Genomic DNA, 26180 nt, shown 5'->3' on the forward strand with positions numbered 1-26180 from the left:
CCTTCTGGCCTCCTGGAGGCAGAAGCTCTTTCGTAGCATTATGCTGCCTCTCTCCCTGTTTAAAAAGAGAAAAAGAGACAGGCAGAGAGAGAGAGAGAGACAGAAAGAGAGATGAGAGGCAGAGAGATAGAGGGGAAAAGAAAGACAAAAATAGGGGATGCTGACTAATGCTGGCGAGGTGTTTCATTTTCCTCTTCATTTAATCCCATTTGGGACACTTGTCTACACAGAAAAGATAAACACACACAGGGGAAGAGCCCGTTGCTGAACTTTCCGAAATGAAACACGCTGGATACAGGAGCCACCTCTCACCAGGAGCAGCTGCCCCGCCTAGACGTTGCACACACACACACGCACATGCCCACACACGCACACAGACATGCACACACACGCAAGCACAGATACACACACACAGGCAACCATACTTGCACACACAGGCACACCTGTACACACAGGCACACACATGCAGAACACCCCCCAAATGCACACACACGTGAACATACGCACCCGCACGCAGCGCCCCCCACACGTGAAGCGCACACCCACGCAGCACACACACGCGCACACCCACATTTTGCCCTGTTACAAGCCCCCCTCCTCATTACAGAAAGAAACCTCAAGCTGCTGAGCTGCGCACGCATCCAGAAAGCACCCTCGCCCACCAGCCGGGCCCTGCCAAGGGTCTGGGGCCACAGCCGCCTGCCAGGGCTGAGGTGGGGCGAGGCAGACCACCAGGCCGGCCCGGGGCTCTCTGAACCCCACTGGGGCTGTGCCTGGGGCTCCGAGTTTCAGGGAGGCAGCTGGGGGCTCCCGAGTCTGACCTGGGGAGCAACATCCGCACTCCTCGCGTTCTCAGGGAGAACTCGAGTCAGGCCCTCCTGACGGCAGGTGAGGGGCGTCCTGCGGCCTGCAGACCCCAACATCAACCCCGAGAAGTCCACTGGAAATGAGCCTGTCTTGAGCTTGCATTTCAAAAATGCCTCTGTCTTAGGTTTTTATTTCTTCTATTTATACAGAGACTCTGCGAGCACTCTGGGAAAGAAAGGCAGCAGGTTTGCAGAGGAGACAGGTTCACGTGAAGGGAGGAGAATGCTTTTCACACCGTCTCTCCCAGGGACTGAACCCTCTCTGAGAGATGGAACCCCTTAGCGCCCCAGCCCTCATCCTCTTAGGTCACTCTACACAGCTGGGATTAAAGGAGCCCGAGGGTCGCTCAGAAGCACTGGGGGCTCTGGCTGTCCTGGCGTGATGGTGGGGTGGACAGCTGACCAGGACCAGCCAGTGAGGGGTTACAGAAACGAGGGGTCCTCGAGCGGGGGGAGGCCCCAGCTCCATCCGTGTGAACGCACACACATTTCTGCGTGAGCAGAGGTGTGGCGCGTCCTGGGATGCGTGTACATCTGCTCCCCATTAGCGTGGATGCTAAAGTTAGCTTAACAAAAAACAAACTCCTTCAAATCAAGTGTAATTATTCTAGATACATAAAAGCTGCTTTCTAATATGATTTGTACAGACCCCGGAGGAACTTCTACTTGAATTGGAGGGTTTCATTTGCTTTTTATTTTTTTTTTTTTGGCCAGAACTACAACTGCTCAAACGTTTCTACTGTGAAGAAATAAAAGATGGAGCAAGTCCTGGAAGTCCGCACAGGCCCACATTAGGGACAGCAGTAATCTCGCCTCCTCTCTGCGGGATTTTCCATTTCCTGGTGGTTTTCTAATCTTTGCACGTTGGAAAGTAAAGATGCTTGGGGTTGTTTATAATAAGAGGGGGGGCAAAAACTTATGGTGGGCGTGGATTTTTTTTTTTTAAAGCTTTAACATGCCCCAGGGTTATTCTAAAATACTTCTGAAAACATTCCGTTCAGTGTTCCCTCATCACAAAAGGAAGATTTGATAGGGAGTTCATTTCTAATTACTGGTTCTGAGAAAGTCTAATCCTGGCTTCTGATATATAGATCTGTTGGGGGGAGCGGGCTGGGCAGGAATGGGCATTGGGGGGCTGAGGTCCTGGGGTCTTGGAAGTCCAGCTGGGGGATCTGGGGTCAGGGGTTAGCCAGATTCTTCAACAACTCTTATTCATCCTTTCCTTTGGGGTCTGCCAATAGTCCCCCTTTTATACCTTGCTATTTTCTTTATTAATGTGACGAATATTTCAGCAGCAGGAGGGAAATGGACGTTCATTACCAAGTCAAGTTAAACATGGATGCATCCAGGGCGTTCTCCACAAGCTGCTGAGGGAGTCAAGCGAGGGCCTTTCTTTCAAGCAGCTTTCAGGGGCGGCAGGCCGGGGCCGTGATGAGAGTAGGTGCCGGGAGCAGGCCCTATTGGAGGTGGCTTTGCTGGAGGCCGCGTTCTTTTAAATAACTTCCACCTGCCTCAGGCCTCAGAGCAGAGACAGGCCTCAGCGTGACTGTCGGAGGCTGTATTTTGGGGCACTGTAGCTGCACTTGCTACGCCCGCCGACTGTCTTCCAGTAATGCTCTGTGCGCAGAGACCCGGATGAGAACAGATGGGGTCCTGTGGCCCCAAGACTCAAGTTTCCCGAGGGCAGGGCCCGGTGTGCTGTTGGCAGTAAGATGAAGCATTTTGGGTGGTCGTGGGCACACTTGGCCCACTGCCAGGAGAGGGGCAGGGAGCGGAGGGCCATGGGGCCTCTGCTGTGCCAAGCTTGACCTGGCGGGGCTGCCAAGTCCACACAGGCGGGCGTATCCGAGGACAGGCAGCTGTGGGAGCCAGGCTGGGCCACCGCATGCTAAACAGGGGCACCTACTGGTCAGGCCTGGGAGCGCAACCCGCTCCTATTGGACACTGCTGCCATCAGGCCGAAGGACAGGGGAGCGGGTTCGGAGGGTGGGGCCCCTCGGCCCTGGGAGCTGCAGAGAGGAGATGGAGGGGTGACGCCAGGCTCTCGAGCTGCTGGCAGAAGGCTGCTGCCCCCCTGCCTGGCGGAGCCTGGCCCGTGGGGTGGCTCTGCTCACCAGCACTCGTGACACTTCTGCTCCCACCCACTCAGGTCCATGGCCCATCACGAACGCACGATGGACCAGGACGACCACGGGGAAAATGGGCCGGGCCGAGAGATCAGTCACTGCTGTGATGCCGGCTCAGACTGGGGAGTATCCCTTCCCACCAGGACGACAGCAGAGGACGTCAGAGGGAAATGGACTCACGTTACAGGATCTCCGCCCACCGTCCCTCACCTGCCTTTGCTCTAGGGAGGCCACGCGTGTGCTCCCATGACCCTCACTGAACACCCGCAGTGCGCAAGGGTGCTGTGCTCGGGGCACGTGGGGGACCGGGCCTCCCTGTCAGTGGGGCCGGGTTGCGGGCCCCACATAGATACCAGTGTCCGCGAGCGCTCACACCCTGACGACAGCGACGTCAGCGCGGCCCTGCGTGTCCATTCAGCTTCCGAACTCACGGGTCCCGTGGGCAGCTCTGGAAGCAGCCCTTGCGTCTCCGTGCCCCCCTGCATCAGGGCTATCTGAGCAGCCCACTCGCATGGACCACTGGCCTGCCCTGTGAAATCCTTGGTCTCTTAGTTTCTCCCAGTCTCGAGCGAAGAGTTAGACCAGATCCTCCACAGTCCACAGTCAGACGCTGAGCATTGCGCTCCAGCTGGAGAGCAGCGAGCCGCCCTCACTCCGGAAGAGGCGGTGCAGGTGGAGTGGCGGTCATGTCTGTGCTCACAATCGCAGCCGCCACATCAGCGCCTCACACATGCAGCTGTCTCCCTCCCTCATCAAAAGCCTGGGAGCTTCGGCAGGTTGGTTCCTTCCGCTTCTGGCAGGCTCCCCCGTTAGAACTGCTGGAGCTCGAAGGCCTGGGTGCCAGGAGTGTCCCCGACGCCAAGGAAACAAAGGGGGACACAACAGTCCATCCTCTCTTCTCTGAGCACCCCTCACGGGTGGGAGGGAGCCGGGCCATTTGAGGAGGAAGAATACAGAGACACAGAGTGCCTTTTCCAGGACAGTTGTTGATGGCAACCCTTCTCTCAAGCTCCAAGTCACCCTAAGGCTGGCTCCTCGTCGGAAGCTTCATGGGCAGATCTTTAGAGGAGAGGGGATCTGGCATGGGCCTTAGTGTCTTAACATTTTTATAATTATTATTTCTCCATTTATATGAAAATATCTTCCCTGCCAACCTGATTTACTGGTAGGTCTTCTATTTCACTCTTGATGAAAGTGAAAGTGGAGAGTGAAAAAGTTGGCTTAAAGCTCAACATTCAGAAAATGAAGATCATGGCATCTGGTCCCATCACCTCATGGGAAATAGATGGGGAAACAGTGGAAACAGTGTCAGACTTTATATTTTTGGGCTCCAAAATCACTGCAGATGGTGACTGCTGCCATGAAATGAAAAGACGCTTACTCCTTGGAAGGAAAGTTATGACCAACCTAGATAGCATATTCAAAAGCAGAGACATTACTTTGCCGACTAAGGTCCGTCTAGTCAAGGCTATGGTTTTCCTGTGGTCATGTATGGATGTGAGAGTTGGACTGTGAAGAAGGCTGAGCGCCGAAGAATTGATGCTTTTGAACTGTGGTGTTGGAGAAGACTCTTGAGAGTCCCTTGGACTGCAAGGAGATCCAACCAGTCCATTCTGAAGGAGATCAGCCCTGGGATTTCTTTGGAAGGACTGACACTAAAGCTGAGACTCTAGTACTTTGGCCACCTCATGCAAAGAGTTGACTCACTGGAAAAGACTCTGATGCTGAGAGGGATTGGGGGCAGGAGGAGAAGGGGACGACAGAGGATGAGATGGCTGGATGGCATCACTGACTGGGTGGATGTGAGTCTGAGTGAACTCCAGGAGTTGGTGATGGACCTAGAGGCCTGGCATGCTGCGATTCCTGGGGTTGCAAAGAGTCGGACAAGACTGAGCGACTGAACTGAACTGAACTTCTATTGTTTGGAAGAAAAAAAAAACAACAGGGAGAGAGATTGGAACAGTTTGAAATATCTTTAAGGGAAGACTCAGATCATCCACTCAACCAAATAGGAGTCAACTCCCCTACAAATAACTTACAAAAACTTCTTTGGAGTATGACATTTTCAAAGCAAAATTCCTTTCTTTTTTCAAAAATACCACAAGCAATGCATGGAGTTCAGGGAATATTGGGCCAATCTACAATTTTTAGACTTAACCTGTCTTCTTTTTTAATGTCTTGCAAAAACATGCTTGGAACTCTTCAGAAAAACCTTTTCCGCTTGCAAGTTTGAGAAAGAGTCTTAACTGACAAAATTCTCGGTTCTTGGCCTCCTTGTGTCTTCCGTTGCCCCTTCCCTGGTTCAGGAGAAAAAAGATCATTGCCCATTTGTTCATCAAACCTTTCACCTGGTTGGGAAGGGCCAGGCCCCAGCTCTGACTGCTGGCTTGTAGCGACCATACCTCCTAAGTGACTGATTGTTAACGCTCAGCTTCTTGAGCCATTCAAAGTGAGAACCCCCAACTGTGCTTATGGTAGAAAAATGGTATCAGTCGTACTCCCACCCCACCGGCGTCAGGGCACATCAGCATTTTAAAGTCAGTTCTGCCAAAGAAATGGAGAATCTATCTACAGAGTGGCACTGGTGGCTTGTCAGCATGAGAATCGGACTATTCAAAAGGTGTCCAGGAGACACTTGCTAGAACAGGAAAGTTGGTGGTGCCCTGGGTATGATGTCCTTCGGGCCGAGAAAAAATCACCATCTTGTTCTATTTTTCCTGAAGTCAGAGAAGCCCTCCCAGCCCAGACAGCAGCCCCTAATTTGCTTTCTTTTTCCTGGCATGCGTTTTATTAACCATTTCCTCTGTTACTCGCTCTGGATGGCTCACAGTGGGTAGCGTCATGCTTAGGAGGTGAGCACCTCCCTGGAGATGCTGAGTGGGGGCAGAAGTGCACACACCTCCCCGCCAGCACAGCAGGGAAAGCCGCTCTGTGGCCCTGCCTGGTGCACCTGCAGTGGGCTCCAGCCAGCCTGGAGTGCTCGGGCCTGACGAGAACAAGCAGTGTCAAGGGATGCACCTGGGGACAGGCCGGCAGTTTGCCGAGTGATTAATATTTCGGTTTCCCAGCCAAGGCCAGTTGGCTGCTCACCACATCTCTGCCCCCGGCCCGCGACAGGCTCCCAGCCCAAATGCGACAGTGTTGGGGGAGGGGGGCGCTGTCTCGGAGGCCACAGGAGCAGCCCGCATCACACCGTCTCAGGGACCAGCCTGGGCTCCGGTTCAGCCAGGTGACCCAGGTTCCCACCAGAGCTGCGCTACCATCCTGAGAGTGAACTTGGAGGCCCGTGTCCTTGTTGCGGCCGATTGGAGCTCATCTCCGGGGCTGGTGCCTCTCTGCACGTCCAGGGCCCAGGTTGGTCTCATGATACTAGCGGTTTGTGAATTTTCCTTTGTTTTTTAACAAATGAGAAACAAACAAACAAACAAAAGGCACTTCAGCTGTCCACTAACTCAGCTGGCCAGCTGAGTCCCCAAGGTCACGGCCTCGGGCCCAACGGAACCCAGCTCTGCAATTTCCCGGTGTTGTGAACCTGGGCAGGGCCCTGCTTCATGGAGCCCAACACAGTGGCCCTGCCCCACTCGTCCCAGCTGAGGCCCAAGGACACCCCCAGATGCCCCCAGCGCAGCTTCCCTTCCGTCTGCTAGCCCCACCCCTCCTTGAAGAAACACAGGGGCCTGAGTGCTTGTCCTTCTGTGGTGCCCTGGATGAAGGTCCCCAAACTCTGTCCCCAAGGAATCTGTGGGCAACATCCTCACTTCCGAGGGGCAAGACAGTGGGGGTTAAATCTCATGCCAAGGGGCTGGGGGTGGCTGCTCTCAGCCGCTCCCCCTCTTGTGACACTGGCTGACTCCACGAGAACACGTGTCACTGGTCACCAGGAGGTCACCACGTTCCCCAGGGCACCAGGCGGGATGCTGCCATTGAGAGTGACCCTCTGCATCGGCCAGGTGTGTTGTAGGTTTAATGCAATGCTTGTTGCCTTTTCAAGACAGAGCTGTGAAATGAAGTTTGAGAAGTCCGACTGATGTGCAATTAGAAAAATTTCATCTCACCCTCTTGTGTCGTTGGTCATCAGGAAGACACAAAGAGTTGGCAGTGTAATGGGATCCTTCTTCCAGTGAATGGGTTTATAAAGCATCTGTCAAGTCTGGTGCAGGGTCCTCAGCAGGGATCCGTGTCTGGGCCACACGTTAGAACCACCCGGAGCCTTCTAGGCGTCCGCGGGCCCCAGGGCCCGCCCGGGTGTTCTATCAGACCCATCTGCCTGGGCCACAGGTCTGGGCGTGTCTCGGAAAGCTTCTCAGATGATTCTGGTGTGTGACCCAGGGGAGGGCCACCATCCACTCTCCCTGGCTCCGGAAGAGTCCTCTCCCGCTGGCCAGGCTCGAGCGCCCGCGCCCCGGCATCGCTCCCCCGTGAAGGGCCCGGCGGCCTCCTCCTCCTCCGCCTGTGAGGGCCTGGCGGCCTCCTCCTCCTCCTCCTCCGCCTGTGAGGGCCCTGCGGCCTCCTCCTCCTCCGTGTGAGAGGAGCTGAGGCAGCTCCGCCTGGGAAACAGTGAGGGCTTGGGGAGGAATGCCGGGCGATCGGCCCTCGGAACACGGCTGAGTCCCACGCGGACTGACTGTGTTTGGTTCAAAACTGGCCTGCTTCATGATGGCCCAGGTCTCCCGAGGAACTGCTCGCACCCCCTTTATCCAACCTACGCGTGACCACGGGAGCTATGAGAGCTTCTGGCTTTTTTTGGAGGTGACCCTTTCCCCTAGGAGCCCCAAGGGTTCAAGAGCTGCGGCCCCCAAGACACGATCTGCTTATCAAGCCATCTTGGAGCATTTTATTTCAAGCGAAAACAGAGCTGGGATGTTCTGAACACAAGGAGACCCAAACGTGGGCATGGGAGGCTCTGCTTCCTTCTTTTGCGCGGGGTCTCCCCGGTGGCCCCGGGCCCAGCAACTCACGCCCCTCACCTCTTCAGATAGAAAATGGAGCCGGCCAAGGGGCACCTCAGGCTCTCTCTGAAGGCGCCCGTTTTCATCTGGCCCCACGTGCGGCTCCCTGGCTGGATGTGGAGGAGCCCCTGAGGGTTTACTCTCCGTGTGCTCAGCTCTAGTCTCCTAGCTGTGTCCTGAGATTCCGTCTCAGCGTCTTGAAGTGACAAAGCCTGTGAGACACCCATTGAACAGGCAATCTCTCCATCTCCCTCTTGCCTCCCTGGTGCCCCTGTTCGAAGACTTACAGGAGTGAGGCCCTGCTGTCCCCGGGGATGGGAGGTCTACTTCAGACACCTCAGGTAGCAGGAGGGAAGTGGAAGTCCAGAGAGAAAGGATTTCCTCCTTCGGGTTCAGCCAGGCCTGCGGGTTCAGGAGGCATCTTCCTCAGGGACCCCTTGGCCACTGCCCGGAGGGTGGACGGGGGGAGCCTGAGACCTGCAGGTGGTGCCGGGGCCCTGGCTCCCAGCCCTTCACGCCCCTTGCACATCGCCCCAGAGCAGGCGCTGGTGTGCCTCACTCTGGGGACTCTGGCAAGTGCCGCTCTTCTGGAAAGTGTCTTATGAGGCGGTTTATGAACTGAAGCTTCCGTGCCTGGGAGCACCTCTTCAGACAGACACCGTTGCCAGGACAACCAAGGGCTGGACTTTCTAGATCAGGAGGCATGCAGAGAAATTAGGAAGCGGACATTGGCTGATGGTGACAACTGCAAGAAAAGAAAGCGCGATTCATCTCAGCGCAGAGCGGCCAGTGTGTCCCACGCTCCTGGTGTGTGTGGGTGGGGGGTGGGGAGGAGAGCAAACCAGAGGGAAGATGGGCTTTGAAACCAAAAGCCTGGGTTCTGGACCCAATCTGCTCACGGGGGAGCCGATCTGTGATCTCAGAATAATCACGTTTGATCTCAGAAAATCAATCAAACACTAAATCATAAATTTTCCATTTTGAAGGTTTTTTTCTTCATGGGTGGAGTTGGATGAGCTTTCTTAAACTGTGAGTTCAATGATATTGGACAGAAAAAGGTGTCTTCGTGTCAACATATCTCATCACTCCAAGGGCCTTGGAACTGTTCAATATCTGGGTCATCTCTAGAGAATAGTAACGGTGGCTGTGAAGGGGTGAGCGCTCAGGGAGATGGGCTCTTTTGGTCCCTTTCATAACTTTTCTGTAGAATTCTCGGATGCTTCAGAGCAGGCTCATCAAACGTTCTTCTGTACATTGACATCAAACCAACAAGCTTGTTCCCAGAAGTGCTGAGCCCTGCTTTGGTGGTGCGGAAAAGCTTCCTATTCTCTGGCGTTTAGCAGAGAGACGCCCAAAACGCTGCTGGATTTGGGGCATATAAGCTCGCTGCCTCTGATAAGGGGCCTCAGATTCCTCCCTACTTTATAAATGAGCCCGCCACATTCTCCTATAACCTAGGAGCTGGCTCTTGTGTGTACTTCAGATGCCTTTTTGTGTTTTTCAAAACTGTGCTTCCAACCAAATAAGAAGTCTTCCTTTTGCTGAAATGCTTTATTGCTAAAATGTGGCCTCTCCTTTTGTTGATTCCAGAATCAATGCGTCACTTCTGCTTTTCTTACAAACATTGAAGCGTGGAGACATTTTAGTACTCGATGAATTTTTAAAAAGAAGTGTTGCAAAAAAGACCTTTTTTTCCTAAGTTGCAAATGGAGTCAGAGGAAACACTGGCAGCCTTGACCTTGAATGGGTAGATGGTCCACGCTGCTAACTTGGGCCGTTGTCAGTCTGTGTTTGGATGGCTGGCTGTCTACTCAGGTGAAGAGAAGACGTCATGGCGAGGAGGGGACCCAGGCAGGCTGCTCACGGCAGCTGCAGTGGCGTTTCTCTGTCCAGATGGCCTCAGTGGTTTCTGACTTGTGACTTGTTCATCAATCCCACCACCTATTTGATACTCCTGTAATCATTTTTTCTTGTCTGTTTATCTTGATGGTGAGCCTAAGGCACACAGAGTTTAAGTGGGGAGCCTAAAGGCCATTTCAACCAGTGCTGGACATTGAATTTGTCCATCGATATGCGCTCTTGTCTGAAGTATCATGAGTGATGCTTGCAACAATAAGATAGTTAATAACTTCTCTGAAGACACAGTAGAATTACACTTTCTCTTCTCTGTGGTCAGAAGGTATAATGCAAAATTCAACCATTCTTAGAGGCACACTCACAGGTAAGACCATTACAACCAAGTATGCGTCAGAGTGTAAACTATAACTCTGTAGGTCGGAACTACTTAGATGCTGTTCCAGGGAAGTCATCTGACATCAGACTCTACTTACTTTTGGCCCAGAGACTCCTCCCCAAAGATGATTGCTGCCCCAGGTCTACACGCGTCTCTGGGAACAGAGCACCCCTCTCCAGCAGGAGAATAGTGCACGCTCGAGACTCAAGCTCCTGACGAGCCGCGGCGTTTCTCAGTCTGCCTCTAGCTGATGCTGTCAGGAGAAGAGTGCCCCACTCCTGCGACACCAGCAGCAGGGAACCCCCAGTCATTGTCTACAACCCCGTCAGCTCTGCAGTGGACAAGCTAGATACTGACAAGCTTGAGAGCTGGGACCAGGTGCCAGCTTCTCTTTCCTCTCTAGCTGAGGGATCAGATCCTGCTGTTGTTGACAGAATAGAGTCCAGGCCTCTCCTCATCCATGGAGGCAATGCAAAACAGTAGAAAGAGCAAAGTTAAAATGTTGCTGTTTAATTGCTGAGTCGCGTCCGACTCTTTGGGACCCCATGGACTGCAGCACCCCAGGCTCCTCTGTCCTCCGCTCTCTCCCGGAGTTTGCCCAAATTCGTGTCCATGAAAAGTAGAGGAAACAAAAGTGAGCGAATCAGGGAGACACGGGTCCTGCTTTGTTTTCATGGGTATGAGAAACGCGGCCTTGAGCAATTTTCCAGAGGTCTCTCTCCTTCAGTTTCCTCAGGTGTAGGGAATGCTTAGCTCACAAAGTTACCGACGACTGTGGGAAGATAAGAGGAGCCTTCATCTGTGGAACGTCTGTTGTGTGCTGGACTTTGTAAACGGATCACCTCAGTGAGTCTTCATGCCACGGCCAGCGTTTCCTCCATCTCGAAGGCCCTGAGCGCAAGAGCGGAGGCCTGGCCAGCACCGGGTGATCAGCTCGCCCGGACACCTGTAATCTGACTCCAGCACACCTGGGAAAGCTGCCCTCCAAGTGCTTTTCTCTGAGCTTGTTGTGATCCGGACCGTCTGGTCCTTCCCCACATCTCTACTGACTGAAATCCGACTCCTGTTCCAACGACCAGCTTAAATGTCACCCTCTCCCATGGGACCGCATTTCAAAATGCTACCCCTTCCTTGGAGTTGCCATAAGACTTGGCATTTCCCGTGTACAAAGCTCTTGCCCTCCTCTTCTATCTTCTTTCTCCACGTGTGCCTCATCGCCCCTTGTGGATGACAAGCTCATCACGGGCCGGGGCAGGTCCTGCTCGCCCCAGGTTCGGCCCTGGGCTCTGTGGGAGGTGTGAGCTGGGAGCAGACAGGGGCTGAGCTCGCGGTACAGTTTGCAGGGGGTGAAGTGGCTCCTCTGGCGTCACGTGGAAGCACAGACGGACAGCAGCCCCAGCGCGGGAGGCGGGGCAGCTCCCCCACCTCCAGCGAGAAGGCAGATGGTGACAATTACGCGGCTTGGGTGAAACGCCTGACAGCAGGGACAGAGGGCATCCACACGGTTTGTGGCCTTAATTCACCCGTTAAAAGATTCTGCAAGAAATACACGACTGAAAAAGAACATCTATCTATCTATCTATCTATGTAAAACTGAATCCCTTTGCTGTCCACCTGAAACATCAGAGCTTCCCTGGTGACTCAGATGGCAAAGGAATTGCCTGCAATGCAGGAGACCCAGGTTCAATCCCTGGTCAGGAAGATCTCCTGAAGAAGGGACTGAGAACCCACTCCAGTATTCCTGCTTGGAGAATTCCATGGACAGAGGAGGCTGGCAGGCTACAGTCCATAGGGCGGAAAAGCTGGACACGCCTGAGCGACTAACACTTTCACTTTCACCGAAACATTGTAAATCAACTATATTTCAGTTAAAAAAAAGAGAAAAGTATAAAAAAGAAAAATACTACAAGAAAAAAATGCACGGATAGGCCTTTGAAAGTATATGGATTTACCATCACACACACACACAACACTCCAAATAAGAATGTAGAAAACATTTTAAAAGAAAAAAAAATTCCCTTAAGTCCAGTTTGTTTGCAATCCATGTGCCCAAATGCATCAATGAAAATTCTAAAGAAGAAAATCAGATATAGAAGTGGGATCTCGGTCAGAGAAAGGGTCTCTGATGTTGGAAGAAATACCACTCTCAGCAGAAAACTGCTCCCAGATGCTGAACTTTGAGAAGGAGCCGGTGGGGACAGATGGAGGTGACCCCTCCAGGCACCTTTTGGGAGCTGAGCACCAGCGTGGGTAAGTGTATCGTGGGCGCAGTGACGGGTCCTGGGCCTGAGGATCAGTTCTCTACATGGACTTCACATGGGACTGTGACCCACAGTAGCTGGGAAACATGAGCGTGTTCACGGGAGCCGGGGCTGGAGTGGAGTTCACACGAACGGGGAGAGAGCAAGCTCTGGGGCCGTGTCAGCAAGTGCCCCCCCCCCCCCCCCACCCCTGCCCCCCGCTGACCTGTGAGAAGCCAAACTGGTAAACAAAGCTGGCTTCTGAGAAACCTCCGACGACGTCAAGGCATTTCTGCAAAGATGCAAGGTTCTCAGGACCCTTGCTAGCCTGTTAGAACACTTCCTCTTCTGAAGGAAATGATGTTTCTACTTTTCTTTCCAGCCTTAAACAGGCCCTGCATGCAGGCCAGAGCTAAACGCCACTCAGACCAACAGTTCTTTTTTCAAAACACACGCTGGCCACCGGTTTGGCTGAATCGTCCAGTGACTTCCAGCAGTCAGTGAGATGGGGAGAGTCAGACAGGCCGTGGGTGCTGGGCTGGATTTTACATGTTTACGGCTGCCCGCACTCCCTAGGTTCAGGCCGAGAGGAGTGATGCGGAGAAGCTAGAAAGGGTGGGATGAGCAGAGATGACTTGGTGGGGGCGAGAAGGCTGACGGGCGACCGGGAGGCTGATTCGTTTGTTTATCTGGATGACTGAGCCCCACTTCCCTGAGTACTTCGTCAGTGTCTGTGGCTCAGGAAAAGTTCCTTTGCAGGCTCGTCAAGTCCACATCCTTCCATGTGCCCGGAATTTCCACGAAAGAAGGAAAAACCAGGGTAAGCACAGGGTCTGTGTTTTGGTGGGCCTTATAATGATACACTAGCTGAGATAATTACAATAGGCCCTGCATTCCAAGCCCCAAACAGAGGAGAACTGGGAGAATCAGTCGACGCTGGTCACGACCATCTTCCCAAAGAGTCACAGAGGGAGACAGGGTCTCCCCAAATGTTTCTGTCCCAAGCAGTGTCTCCAGACCGCTCATGTAATCTGCAGCTAGAAATATGACCCAGATCAACAGGATTCTTGGACAGGAAGGAACTTTCAAGTCATCACCTGGGCCTGTACTTTTCTAATCAACGTCTCACAGAACTTTAAACAATAAAATATGTGGACCATGGAAAAATGCTTCCATGGATCCAAGCATTTTAGGAGATTCCAGGTGAAAGAATTCGGGGGGCGGGGGGGTTCTTCACCAAGGAGGTGGTCATGGAGTCTCTGACCTTGCCGCTGTCTCAGTCCTCTGCCTCTGATTCTGGGGACAGAACCTGGCAGAAGCGGGGCTGTGCCCTCTCTGGGCCCAGGCTGCACGCGGCCCAGGTGCTGTGGTGGTCTCCCGGGGTGGGGGGGGGGTGTCTTGAGGGCTCCTCACAGCTGCAGAAGTGTGACCCATTGAGGGCTAGAGCCTCCCACGACTGCAGCTCAGCCTACAGCTGACTGCACTTGCATGAGACCTCAGTGACCGTGGCCTCGGTGAGCCGGGTTGACCCTGAGGAACCAGAGAGAGATGACGATAAGTCAGTGTTTCAGCCGCTGGGCCTGGCACATGGCAGACAGTAACTACTTACTCCATGGATGCAGGAATGACCAGCCAGGGCTGTAAACAGGAACCTTGCGGAGGGGCCAGAGCCTGAGATGTTTCCTAAATCTGACAGCTGAAGGCCAGTTGCACAGACAGGGCTCAGTGGAATGCTGGTTTGAGACACCCTGAAGTAGAGGACGCAAGTGGTGCCCAGTAGGAAGTACTCGTCTAGTCGTGTCCGTGACAGTGGGGCTTCCCAGGTGGCTCAATGGTTAAGAACCCGCCTGCCAAAGCAGGAGACCTGGGTTCCATCCCTAGGTCAGGAAGATCCCCTGGAGGAGGAAGTGGCAACCCGCTCCAGCGTTCTTGCCTGGAGAATCCCACAAGCAGAGGAGCCTGGTGGGCTACAGTCCATGGGGTCACAAAGAGTCAGATGCGACTGAGCACACACAATATCAACACCCTTGGTGTTCAGAGCTGTGAGGCCTGAGTCGGTGAAGGGAGCTGCCTCAAGGAACAGCCCATCTGCAGACCCCGCCTAGGAACTAGCTCCTCTCCAGCTGGAGTGGAGGAGTGTGGGCAGAGCGGTTTTACTCACGGAGGCCCATTTAGCTCGTAAATCTTTCAGGCTTCTCACCAGGTAACCCTCTTGTTTTGCTCCATGATAGAGTCTTTGTTTCCAGCGAGCTGTTCTCCATAAGACTCTCTTAAACGGTAAACTCCCAAAGAGGGTATAAGAGTATCTATTAGCCTCACGTCTAGACTAAGTTCAGTTCTGAAAACAACAGAATCTAAGGGAACATCTTGGGCCTTTGGCTTTAAAACATTTGCCTGGTGGAAATCCTTGCTTAAAACAAATGTCTAGAAGAAGGGAACTTCAGCTACAGTAGATACTGGTGAGGATCCAGATTTCAAAATTCCTTCAATCTTATGTTTCAAGTTGCCTTTTTCTTCCTCCATGGAGAGAGAAATAATACGATCTGAGGGTAGATTCAGTTCTTAAAACTGTAGTGAAGAATGTTAACACAGGTCAAAATCTGGGATCTTCAACTTTTACTTCTCAGATATGATTACAGCCCATGCTTCTACTTCCTAATCAAGCCTCCATATCCAAGAGGCACTTTAGCAGTTGAACAAAAGTTTCATCTAATTATCTGCTTTTCCTCCTTTCAACTGACCAACCATGTATCTCTTCCTGGCTGTATCAAAGGGGCTGCCAGGGTGGAAGCACAGCCCATTCTAAGCGAGTGGTAGTTAGCAGACTCAAAATTGATCATGCATTTTAGTCTCAGTAACTTGCAATTTCTACACCCTTTGATAACCCACTTTAAAGAGCAAACCGCCTTTAATGACAAGGCTTAAAAGAGACGACCTTTCTGAACAAAATATGAAAGCCGAGAGGAGATAGTTCTTTTAAGGAAACTGTGGATGAGGATGACCTTGTGTTCTGAAACCTTCCCCCCGCATTTTTGATGTTTTTACCTTTCCTTTTTACTCTGGGAAAGAAAGCTAGGACAGCCCTGCCTTCCACAGATGGGAATGTGCTTCAATGAGAAGACTGCTAATTGTCGACTCCCGCTCACGGCCCCCTCTCTGCCGGGACCTTTAACGAGGCCGTGCACGGGTGTGTGCGTCCTGCCGAGTCGGCCGCCTCGCGCTGCTCGGGGACGAGGTTCCACTCCGGCCCTCTCCCGCGAGCCTCGCGCAGGCTAAGCAGCAAGCCCGTCTGCCTCCGCTGCCTCCCTCTCACCCCCTTTTTCCTCTGTGGTGCCCCTGGGTGGCTGCCGTCTGGGGAGCTGGTTGTTGGGCAGGGATGCGGCCAGACCTGGGGTCAGAGCCCTGAAGCGGCTCGCCACGGGGGATGCGGAGACGGGGGTCAGACAAAACCCTGACATGTGCTGATGACCGAGGCCAGCGCTCATGTGAGCCTTTCTCCAGCCGACCCCTTGTTGGACAGACGTGCTCACCAACGACACGGTGACCCCACAACTTTCCTCTGCTCAGTGTGGCCAGCCCTGCCCCCTGACGACGGCGGTTGATGTATAAGGGGCACAGGTGCCTGGCTCAGGTGCAGAGCCGCTAATAACTGCCAGAAATGCCGCTGAATCAGGTACTGGTGATGAACAGTTGATCTTCCACCAGAGAGAAGGAGGACACCGCAGACGGCTTTACAGTGAGGCGCACTGTCTCTAAGCTATTTCCTGGGCACTCACTTTCTCTCCCAGGAACCAAGGAAATACTGAGTGGCCCCCTTGGCAAGGAATTTGCAACGGGCTAAGCGCAGTCTTTCCCTCCCTCCCTGTGTCAGAGAACGTTCACAGGAGCATCCGTGTCGGCCACCTGATTCCGGCCACACGGAACCCAGCTGACCAGAGTCTCAGTCCCCTGACTCCCAGAGCGAAACAGGATCTGGGTAATGTCAAAGGTCCACCCACGTTTGTAATTTCATAACCCTTGAAATAAGGAAAAGAAAGAATAGCAGGCAACTTTCCAAAACACCTACTGATATTTACTCACAGAGAACAAATACTCCGAGCGGGAGCCGGGCTTGAGCGTGCGACACCATCGGCAAAGCGCTTTCACGCCAAGCCGCTAATAACCATCCTGCCTGACGAAACCTGCCGCCCGTCGGCCGCTGTCCACGGTCCGGACAGGAGAACTGAAAACCAGTCATGGCGTCACGATGGCTCCCTTTCAGGCACTGAGTCACAGTCTGGCACCAACTGCCTTCCCTTGTCAGGTCGTCGTCACAGCACCCACACAATTTCCCTTTTTCCCAAACAGTCTTTAGGCCGGCGCTACCATTTATTTTACAGGCAAGGAAAACCCGAGCTTCCAGAGCACAAAGACTTGTGTTCCTAGAGGAGGGGCCGGGGAACCTCTGCAGGCAGCGAGGTGCCGGCTGAGACAGCTCAGTGCAAGAGCTGGAGGCCGCTCACCGCCTGCGGCCAGCCGGCAGCGGTCAGGCTGACCCGGGCCTGGCTTTGGACGCGGCTGTAAAATCTGCTCCCTTATCATCCCCGCGTCTCAGTCACGCACAAAATGGGTAATTAATAATCCTCAGGCAGCAGAAGATGACGATGGGCGTGGGAAAGAGAAAAGAATTTGAAAGACTGTAAATAAACGTCCTGCCCTGTCCTTTCGCAGTAAACCAGATGACTCCGGCCTCACCCACAGCCCAGATTTTTCGAGCGGCTCAGAGGGCCTGAGGCATGCACCACAGCCAAGCGAATGCGGCCATCCACTGCAGTTCAGCATTTCCTTGGCAAGGAGGGGCTGACCCGCGAGTACAGAGCTGCTTCCTGGCTTCTGGGTGGGCACTAAAATGCCAGATTCGCTCCGCAAGGATGGCGGACCCGGCAAACTCATTCCACCATCACTTGCCAGGGTGCTGAGCAGCCTCCCAACCCATCTCAACATTCGGAGGCTTCCGTAAGGAGCATCCATTGAGGTTATAATTGAACCACAGCCATAAAATCAGAGATCAAGCAGGTAACAGTAAAACCACAGCTGCCACAGAAAGTCGTACCCTAATCGGCCTCTAGAGGCCAGATGAGATTGGAGACCAACATGACAGGGACTTGGACTCATGTCAGTTGACTCAGCGATTTTTATTCTAAAGAAACACGCTACGTATCAATGTGATCTTTGACCTGACATAAGATATTTTTTCCCCATAGCACGATTTGAGATGGTCAGTATTTTCCAGAGAAAAAATACCATGTCATCTTTAGTCTAGCATATGAGGTGCAATAAAAATGTAGAAATAAAATTGATAAGTACAAAATAATATTTTAATAATATATGAACATGAAGACAATGCAAACATGTTAAAAATACTGATATGCTACAAACGTGATTAGGAGCAGCGGCAACTGGTAAAATTCTATGCAAAGGCATCCATGAGGCACTGCGACGAGTCATCTTTCTCCCAAACCAGCAATTCTCAGGACACACTCAAATGCACACAAATATGGAAAGTGGAAATAAAGGAATGTTAAAATAAAAAAAAAAGGCAGACACACAAAACCAGCCATTGCTGTATGAGTGATGGACGTTTTTATGATCTTAATTACACTTAAGTATCAAAAAAATGCCACTGGTCTCACAGTTTACTGAAACAATATCCGAATCTTCAAACCTGCTGGAAGAAATGTGCAGTGCAGCTGGGACGGCTGGATCCACCGCTCTCTCCGGGGTGACCCGGGGGGTCTCCACACGGTCACCTGAAAGGCAGAACCCAGAGTTAGGGCTTTCTTGGCGTCCGGGCCCATCCGAATTCACATATGCGCTAGTTCAGGAGGAGCTGGATGTGGGGTGGGAGGGCTGCTTGATGTCAAAACTTCAACATCAACACCCAGAAGGATCAAGTCCTCTCTATACCAAGGAACGGAAGCTTTTGAAAAGTCAGCAGTCATGAAGTTTTCACTTTCTAAAAACGATCGAAGTCTAGCTGGTTGACAGTGCTGCGTTAGTCTCGCGTGGGTAGCACACTGATCGTGTGTGTGTGTGTGTGTGTGTGTGTGTGTGTGCTTTCTCCGATTCTCTCCCCTCAGAGGCTGTGGCGAGACACTGAACACGTTCCCGAGTGGCACAGTAGGCCGCTGTCGTTTACTGGAGTCACGAATGGCAGCGTCCCCGGGGTTTTTGCTTTTAATTCAGGGCCAGACAAACGGCTCAGCTTTTCACTGAACAGGGGGAGGGCTGCTGGGGCAGGTAAACGCAACCCAGGTCAGCGACGTCTTGAGAACCTTTGCCCGGAACGGTCTCCTCCGTTCCTGAGGGGGGGGCCCTGGGGACACCGGGGTCCTGGCCAGCGTGGTGCCATCACTGAGCCTTTATCTCTGGTGCTGGGAGCTCCTGTGTCCATGCTGAGTGCAGGGGACGTGGGCCCTGAAGCGGTGGGCGACCAGGACCGCGTCAGCCCACCATCTCAGGAGGGAGACCTGCTCCTTGAGCTGCAGCTGGGCTTGCAGAGCACATCGTGTCCTGACCCTGCCGCAGCCCAGGCCCGTCAGGTGCCGCTGACCCTTGTTGGGCAGTGCTGATCGAGCACGAAGATGACGCTGGGACAGGGGCAGGGCTCCTCCAGTACAGGCACTTTACTAAAACTTAGTCTTTTTCTAACACTCGTACGTTTGTGCCTTTTAATGAAGACTAGCTCCCAGGCAGGAGACCCCCAGGTGAAACGCAGACTGGTCAGGAGACCCGCGGGCAGCCATACCTTCTGCTTTGGTAGGCGGTCAGCTCATCCTGTAGGACAGACGCCCGCTTCTGCAGGAAGTTAACCTGGAAAAGAGGCCCTGGGTGAGAGGAGGTGCGGGCAGTTTCCTTGGCGACACGGAGGGTCGCTGACCCCCGGGTGAAACACAGGCCCCTGGGAACCTGATGCTGCGGCTCCATGTTTGACCACATCCAAGCCCCCCTTCCCCCTTGCCCCCCACACGCCAACAGAGGCTGCAGAGGTGGGTCCACAGCCCGCGCCGCAGAGACCAGGGGGCCGGCCCATCCTGGCGGCTTCGTCTCCACCTCCTCCATCACCGCCTTCTGCCCCGTGTCCTCCTGATCGCTGGCCTTGACACAGGCCTCTTGCCCACGGCCCAGTCCCGGGCTCAGGGTCTCGGCTCCGGCCCACCTCGACGCCTCTGGCTGCGAGCCGGTCAGCTGCCCCGTTCTGTGTTCTCTGTTAGCACTTATGCAGCTGCCTGTGCAAGAGCCCTTCTGTGTGGGGTGGGTGGCATGGGAACATCTGTGTGCCCCCGTCTCCTTTTCAGGGCAGAGACGTGGCTGGCACCCCCAGCTGCTGACGGAAGGAACGAGTGAGCAGGAAGCAACCCGCCGCCTGCCGGGACCCCCTGGGGCTGCAGAGGCGGTGCTCTGCTGTACACGGTGCTTGGATAAGGCCAGCCTGGGCTCAGTTCCTGGCGTGGCTCCCACGGCCTGTGACCTGGGGTGAATGACAGCCACTTGCCAAGGTCATGAGATGTCACGAAGCGACCGATGCTGGGGCAGGTGCCTAGTACGGAGCTCTGGGTCGGTACCTCCCGTGGCCCCTGCCCTGAGAGCCCGCGCCAGTAGAGCTGGGGCGAGAGGCGTGGGGACCTGAGCTGTCCCCAGGCCTGCAGGGTGCGGCCGCAGGGTCCCGAAGCGCAAAGCTCCGGCTCCGCCACTGCATGATTAAAGACACCTGTGTCAGGTGGAAACTCAAAGCCACTGTGTACAACCACGCAGGGGTCATTTTCTGATGACTGACACTGCCGCTGAAGGCAACCAGAGTCAGTGGCATCCGATCACTTTGGAACAGTGTACTCTCGCCCCTGGTCTGAACGGAAAGCATGGTGACGGTGGCTCCTGAGCCACAGTTACGCAGGAGAGGCCAGCTGACAAAGCAGAAAGCCTGCCTGCAGGAGCAGCGTGTGGGGCTCGTCTCAAGGGGTGCACGCCTCACCCTGGCCTCAAGTTTACCTGTTGCTCCAGCGCGCCCCGGGACAGTTCCCAAGGTCCACGGATGTCTACCTCCCTGCCGCCACCGTGCTTTGCGATCAGAATTCCAACAATTTTCACAAACATGGGCACCTGTGCTTTCAAACCGAATCTTCCTCCTGTCTGGCCTGGGACTCTGCTGTGCAGCTGCTGACTTGGGGCCCACATGCGGCCGACAGCCCTTGCCTTCTGGGCCAACATCCAGTTTTAGGCGCTGAAGCACTTCTGTTACAGTGAATGATATGACTGGTGACAGAAGTTCTGCAGGTGGAGATCAGACTTCTGTCTTTCTAAAACGACAGCTCCTCTGAAGGTGCTAGGTCCCACACAGCCGGCCCCAAGGAAGGGCTCCTGCGCACTGCAGGGAGAACGCGCCTGAAGGAGAGCTCCTCACGTGAGTAAAGGTGACCTGGCCCTCGCTAAGGGCTTCCCCGGTGCCTCAGGGGCAAAGAATCCGCCTGCAACGCAGGAGGCAGGGACGCGGGTTTGATCCCTGGGTGGGCAAGATCCCCTGGAGGAGGGCAGGGCAACCCACTCCAGTGTTCTTGCCTGGAGAATCCCATGGACAGAGGAGCCTGGAGGGCTGCAGTCCTGGGGTCGCAGAGTCGGACACGCCTGAGAGACTGAGCGTGCGCGCAGCCCCTTCCAGGCTAACACTCTCCTGCCATGTCTCTTCTGTTGGTGGCGTGAGTATGGCCAGACTCCTTAGCTCCACAAGTGGGAGCCAGCCGCAGCACAGGGATGGATGGAATGGGCCTCTCTCTTCTGTTGGTGGCGTGAGTATGGCCAGACTCCTTAGCTCCACAAGTGGGAGCCAGCCGCAGCACAGGGATGGATGGAATGGGCCTCTCATCTTGAGGTAAGAGGCTTTTACTGAGGGACCCGGAAAGGCACAGCTGCCATGCGCCACGCATCCGCCTCTCACACGCAGACAGACGATGTGAGTGTCCTTAAACTGGGTGATCAGTTTTCTTTGTAAATATATGTATTGGGCACCTTCTCTGTGGCAGGCACTGTTCTTGGCACAGAAAGCAGAGAAATTTTTCTCTTGCAGAACTTCTCCAGGGAAAAAAAGTATGTTTTAAGTTTCTAAGTGTTTTAGAAATGGGAATATGTGAACTCTTTTCTCATACTGAGTTAAAACATTTGATTTTTTAAGAAGTACCCATCTAAAATCTAAAAAGTTATGTATCTATAAAATATATACAGCAATTTATAAAACGTGTTTTAGAGAAAACTTATGTAGGAGGTTTTTCGCACTCGTACTCAGCCACTGAGTCATGTTCGAGTCTTTGCGAGCCCATGGACTGCAGCCCACCAGGCTCCTCTGTCCATGAGATTCTCCAGGCAAGAATGCTGGAGTGGGCTGCTGTTTTCTCCTCCAGGTGATCTTCCCAATTCAGGGATCAACCTGAGTCTCCTGCACTGGCAGGGGGATTCTTTACCGCTGAGCCACCAGGGAGACCAGGAAGTTTTAGTATCAAAACTGAATTAGTATCAAAACTGAAGTCAATTTTATTTTTTGTGAACTACCAAGAATCACACGTTTCAGCAGATATCTTTAACCAAACTGTTTGAACACCGTGTCATTACCTTGCTTTGATCTTAAAATGCATCTTCTTATCTCTAATAATCATATAAATACATCAGAATAAAAGCACTTCTAACCTAGCCCTGTGTTTTACTGCTTCACACATTCACATCATAAGAAGTTAGCAACGTGCTAACTGATTCCATTTCAGGCCTGGTACCAAGAATAAAAGGGTGAGTCTGTATTGGAATGTGGACTGTAAATAAAAGTAACCATAACTGAACTTTTCAATTTCAAGGATGCTTTCAAGAAAGTCTTATCAAGCAGAGAGTTCTTAAAATGGTCAGAAAAATTCTAAAACCTCCCCAAAACACAAAACACTTCATCCTGGGTACCAGGTTATTCCACGACACCACACTGATTTCTGGCACCAATTCAGAAGAAAGCTTATTAATTAAAACATGCATGCCACCTGAGCCCTCAGGACATTCCTGACTTCCAGTAATTACCTGTGACTTTAGGGAGGAGATGGTGTCTTCAAGTTCTTGTCTTAGAGATGCCGGCATCAACCCTTTAAATTTTGTTTCATATTCTTGTCGTATGTACGTTATCTAGAGTGAAAAGAACAGCAATTTTTTTAAACCACAGAAATGACTGGTTTGAATTTAAGAAATGACTGAAAAATATCGTTACAAAGGTAAGTTTGTTACATGAGGTCAGAAGCCAGACAACTGGCATGCGATACGGGGAAGCGCAGTCACAAACTGGAAAGGTACCCAGTAGTCCTGGAGAGTCTGTGAGAGGCGGTCCCTGCAACAGCATTTTGTTTCCCTAAAATCCTTGCTAGCACAGTTTCAGCACAAAGTAAGGAGAACACTCGTCCTCTGCTCTCACGATGCACACACGATGCTGTTCCTACATCCTCTTCTCGTTTGGGGAGCGGATGGTGGTCACGCTACACTGTGTGTGCAGACGACCCATAGCGTGTGGCCAGGCGGCTCAGACACTCCCCCCACTGTCTCAGCGCCTGGGTGCTTGGTACCGCCACGATTACAAAGAAACAAGGGAAGGAAAACCTGCACAGCCACGTCTCCAAGTGTCCCCGAACACGCAGACCAGAGTAGAGCACCCTCGGCACCACGAGTGTGTCTGATTCATGAGTTTCCCTCTGCCTCCAGAATACATCCAGGTCTTATTCTGCTAATGGGTGGCCACTGGGCTCGTCAAGAAGATGGTGGCTCGTCAAGCTACAAACAGGCACTGAAGGTGGAGGGAAGTCTGGGAGCCTGTGTCTGAGCAGGATGGAGAGGCGTGTTGTATGTGGAGGACAGTCTGGGAGCCCGTGTCTGAGCAGGATGGAGAGGCGTGTCTGTGTGTGAGTCTGAGTGTGAGTGTCTTTCCTGCTGTCTTTCTCCAGCTCTGTTTACTTTTCTTTCTCCTAGTCTGAGATGCTGCGGAATTTGAAAATTTGTCGCATGTGTTGTGGGGACTTAACTGAGTATTAGAGCTGGATTGCAGTGCACCCCACAGACGATTCATTGGACACACCTGGAAACAGGCCCCAGACTATGAAAGTGAGTGCAACTGAGTTCAGTTAGACAAGTCAATGGACGTCTTGAGCACGTTAAAACTACTAGCCTTTAATTCCAAGTCTCTTATACTCGACTAAATTAAGGAAGAAATGTGCTCTAATGGTTCATTTTCCTACCTACTCAAGTCCTACGGCAAGTGCTCTTGAATGTAATTTTTAGAATTTTTGGCAAAGTATTTTTTGAGGTATGTTATAATCTTGTGATTTATATCCAAAGGGAAGAGAAAAAGGGTGAAAATGATCTTCCCCACTGATGAAATGTTTGATTCTTCCCATTTTATCTTCTTGGACTTAAGTCCAATAGTAACATCTGTCAACTGACTTAAATGAAGGACAAACACCAAGAGAAACACATGACTGTAAATCAGACCTTAGGGGCCACCTTAGCAGGGCCTCACAGGCTACGCTATATTGGCTGTTTTTTTTTTTTTTCATTCAGTGCTGGCTCTGGAATCTTGAGCTGCCACTCTTTTTCATTTTACGGAACAACTGTGTGCATCCGTTGCTGCCTGTGCTGCCACGAGGGCGTCCCCAGTCGGGTCAAGCAGGGGCTACTCTCCAGGTGCTGTGTGTGGGCATCTCACTGACTGGCTTCTTGCTGCTGAGCAGGGGCTGTAGGCACATGGGCTCGGCAGGTGAGGCTCCTGGGCTCTAGAGTGGTTGTGGCCCACGGGCTTAGCTGCTCTGTGGGATGTGGGATGTGGGATTGAACCTGTGTCCCCTCGCCCTGTGTTGGCAGCAGATTCTCCACCGCTGAGCCACCAGGGAAGCCCCGACTGCCTGCCTTTAAAATTGCTCACGTTTGCTCCAGTTTCTCTGTCCCTGCTTGTTTGCAGTGTCTGCCCACAACCTGTCCGTGTGAAACACAGCTTGGCTGGTACAAAAACGATCCTGTCCACTTTCTCTCTCAGAAAGAAACAGAGGCATATCAGTGTGTTCTTTAAATGCTTTGCATTACGAAGAACTATTTGTTTCAAAGAACTGTAATTTGTCTGAACCTTTTCCCTGCTTCTTGGGTAATTTCCCATTTGGTCTATGCTCTAATCTGATTTTTGCTTATATTCTTTCTCTCTCAACCTAACAAGGATCTTACGCTAACTCCTTTCTCTTAAAAACAGTGAAATTTTCATTTCTGAATGGCCAGTTTCTGCATGGGAGCGATTTTCCCGAATGTTGAGGTGGGGGAGTGAGCGGGGCAGCTGTGATTCACTGTTGCTTCTGCAGCACCTTTGACCAAACCTATCATTTCATCTTGCCTCAAGGAGAGCATGGCAGCCCACTCCAATATTCTTGCCTGGGAAAACCCATGGACAGGAGAGCCTGGTGGGCTACAGCCCACAGGGCCTGAAAGAGTCGGAGGCAACTGAGTGACTGAAAACCGCAAAAGGCGTCTCTGCCGACCTCTGAACATGCGTTGGGGTCCACAGGAAGCAGAGCTCACCCGAAGACACACAGCTGGGCGCCTGCGGCCAGCACCACACCTGGGCCAGGTGAGACAGGAAATGGGGGCCCGAGGGCAGTCCACCTTCAGGCTTTCGAGACAGGCTGGGGTTCTGGTGGCGTCCCTGGTGGCCTAGTGGTTTGGCATCTGGACCTTCACTGCTGAGGATCTGATCTCTGCTAGGGGAACTAAGGTCCTGAATTGCCTTGTGGTGTGGCAAAAAAAAAAAAACAAAAAAAACCCCAGAGGCTGCAGTTTCTGTTTTTACAGATCGGATCAACCAGTGCCTTGGCTTGGTCCATTTGGACAGGCCTGAGAGTAGAATTTCTGTTAGAAACAGTCTGATTAAACTCTCTTTAAAAGCCTTGAGTGTGCTGCTCCTGGCTCAGACACAACCCACACGACCCTAAGACGGCGCTGGGAGAGGAGCTCGTGTGCTGGTCGAGCAGGAAGGCGGTGCCTCGTCTTCCTCATCATCATTCTCACCAACGTGCTTCTCCACGAACGGCTCTGTGCATTCTTCACAAAACTGTTGCCCACATCTTCTTTAAAACACACCAAGTCAACAAAGGTCAAATCCAGAGCAGGAAGATTTTGTTTGCATTAAAAATGTACTGAGATCTAGAAACGCATTCAGATGACGTCTGAGGAGAACTCACTGTGGAGAGTAAAGCAGAAAGCCCTCTGCCAGCGCTGGGGGCAGCGGGCTGCTCCGCCCTCCGTGGCACAGTGTTTCTCTCGACTTCAGTGACAGAGAAACATCACTCTCTAAAATCAGAAACAAAGACCCTAAACGCTGTGCGCTGATAACGTGACCAACAGTGATTCACACGGTCCTGCCTGTTTCTCGGTCCTTCAGGTAAAACATACTATGGTGAACATTTTAGCTATCTCATCTATATGTGAAGACAAACAGCAAGGGTCTTTTCTTCCTTGAATGGAGTTCTGAGGTGTGTGCTTGCTTTATTTGTGACTGGTGGTGGCTGCTCTCAGGAGCATCTCTCTGGGCAACTCGAGTGGTGACTGAGACTTCCAGGCAGTTCCCTCCCTGCCCTGTACTTGCCCACCATTTAGCACTGACCTCGGGCTTCCCTGCTGCCTCTGTGGTAAACGATCCACCTGCAAAGCAGCAGAGCCCGGTTTGATCTCTGGGTTGG

The 26180-nt window shown here is 52.7% G+C and overlaps 1 protein-coding gene across 18 annotated transcripts in view; it reads right to left on the reverse strand.

Moving 5' to 3' along the window:
* Window positions 1-17749: 17749 nt before the first annotated feature.
* CEP112 (centrosomal protein 112) overlaps window positions 17750-26180 on the reverse strand; it is a 313262-nt gene continuing 304831 nt past the window's right edge. For all 18 annotated transcript variants that reach the window (XM_027973978.3, XM_027973977.3, XM_060395895.1 and 15 more), the window contains 3 exons: window positions 22501-22602; window positions 19202-19266; window positions 17750-18203 (listed from right to left, as the gene is read on the reverse strand). In XM_027973978.3, the coding sequence (XP_027829779.1) occupies window positions 18200-18203; window positions 19202-19266; window positions 22501-22602 (171 nt within the window). In that variant the 3' untranslated portion in view covers window positions 17750-18199. The remainder of the gene's footprint in view (window positions 18204-19201; window positions 19267-22500; window positions 22603-26180) is intronic.

Source organism: Ovis aries, chromosome 11, assembly GCF_016772045.2.
Source record: "Ovis aries strain OAR_USU_Benz2616 breed Rambouillet chromosome 11, ARS-UI_Ramb_v3.0, whole genome shotgun sequence".
Taxonomy (NCBI): Eukaryota; Metazoa; Chordata; class Mammalia; order Artiodactyla; family Bovidae; genus Ovis; species Ovis aries.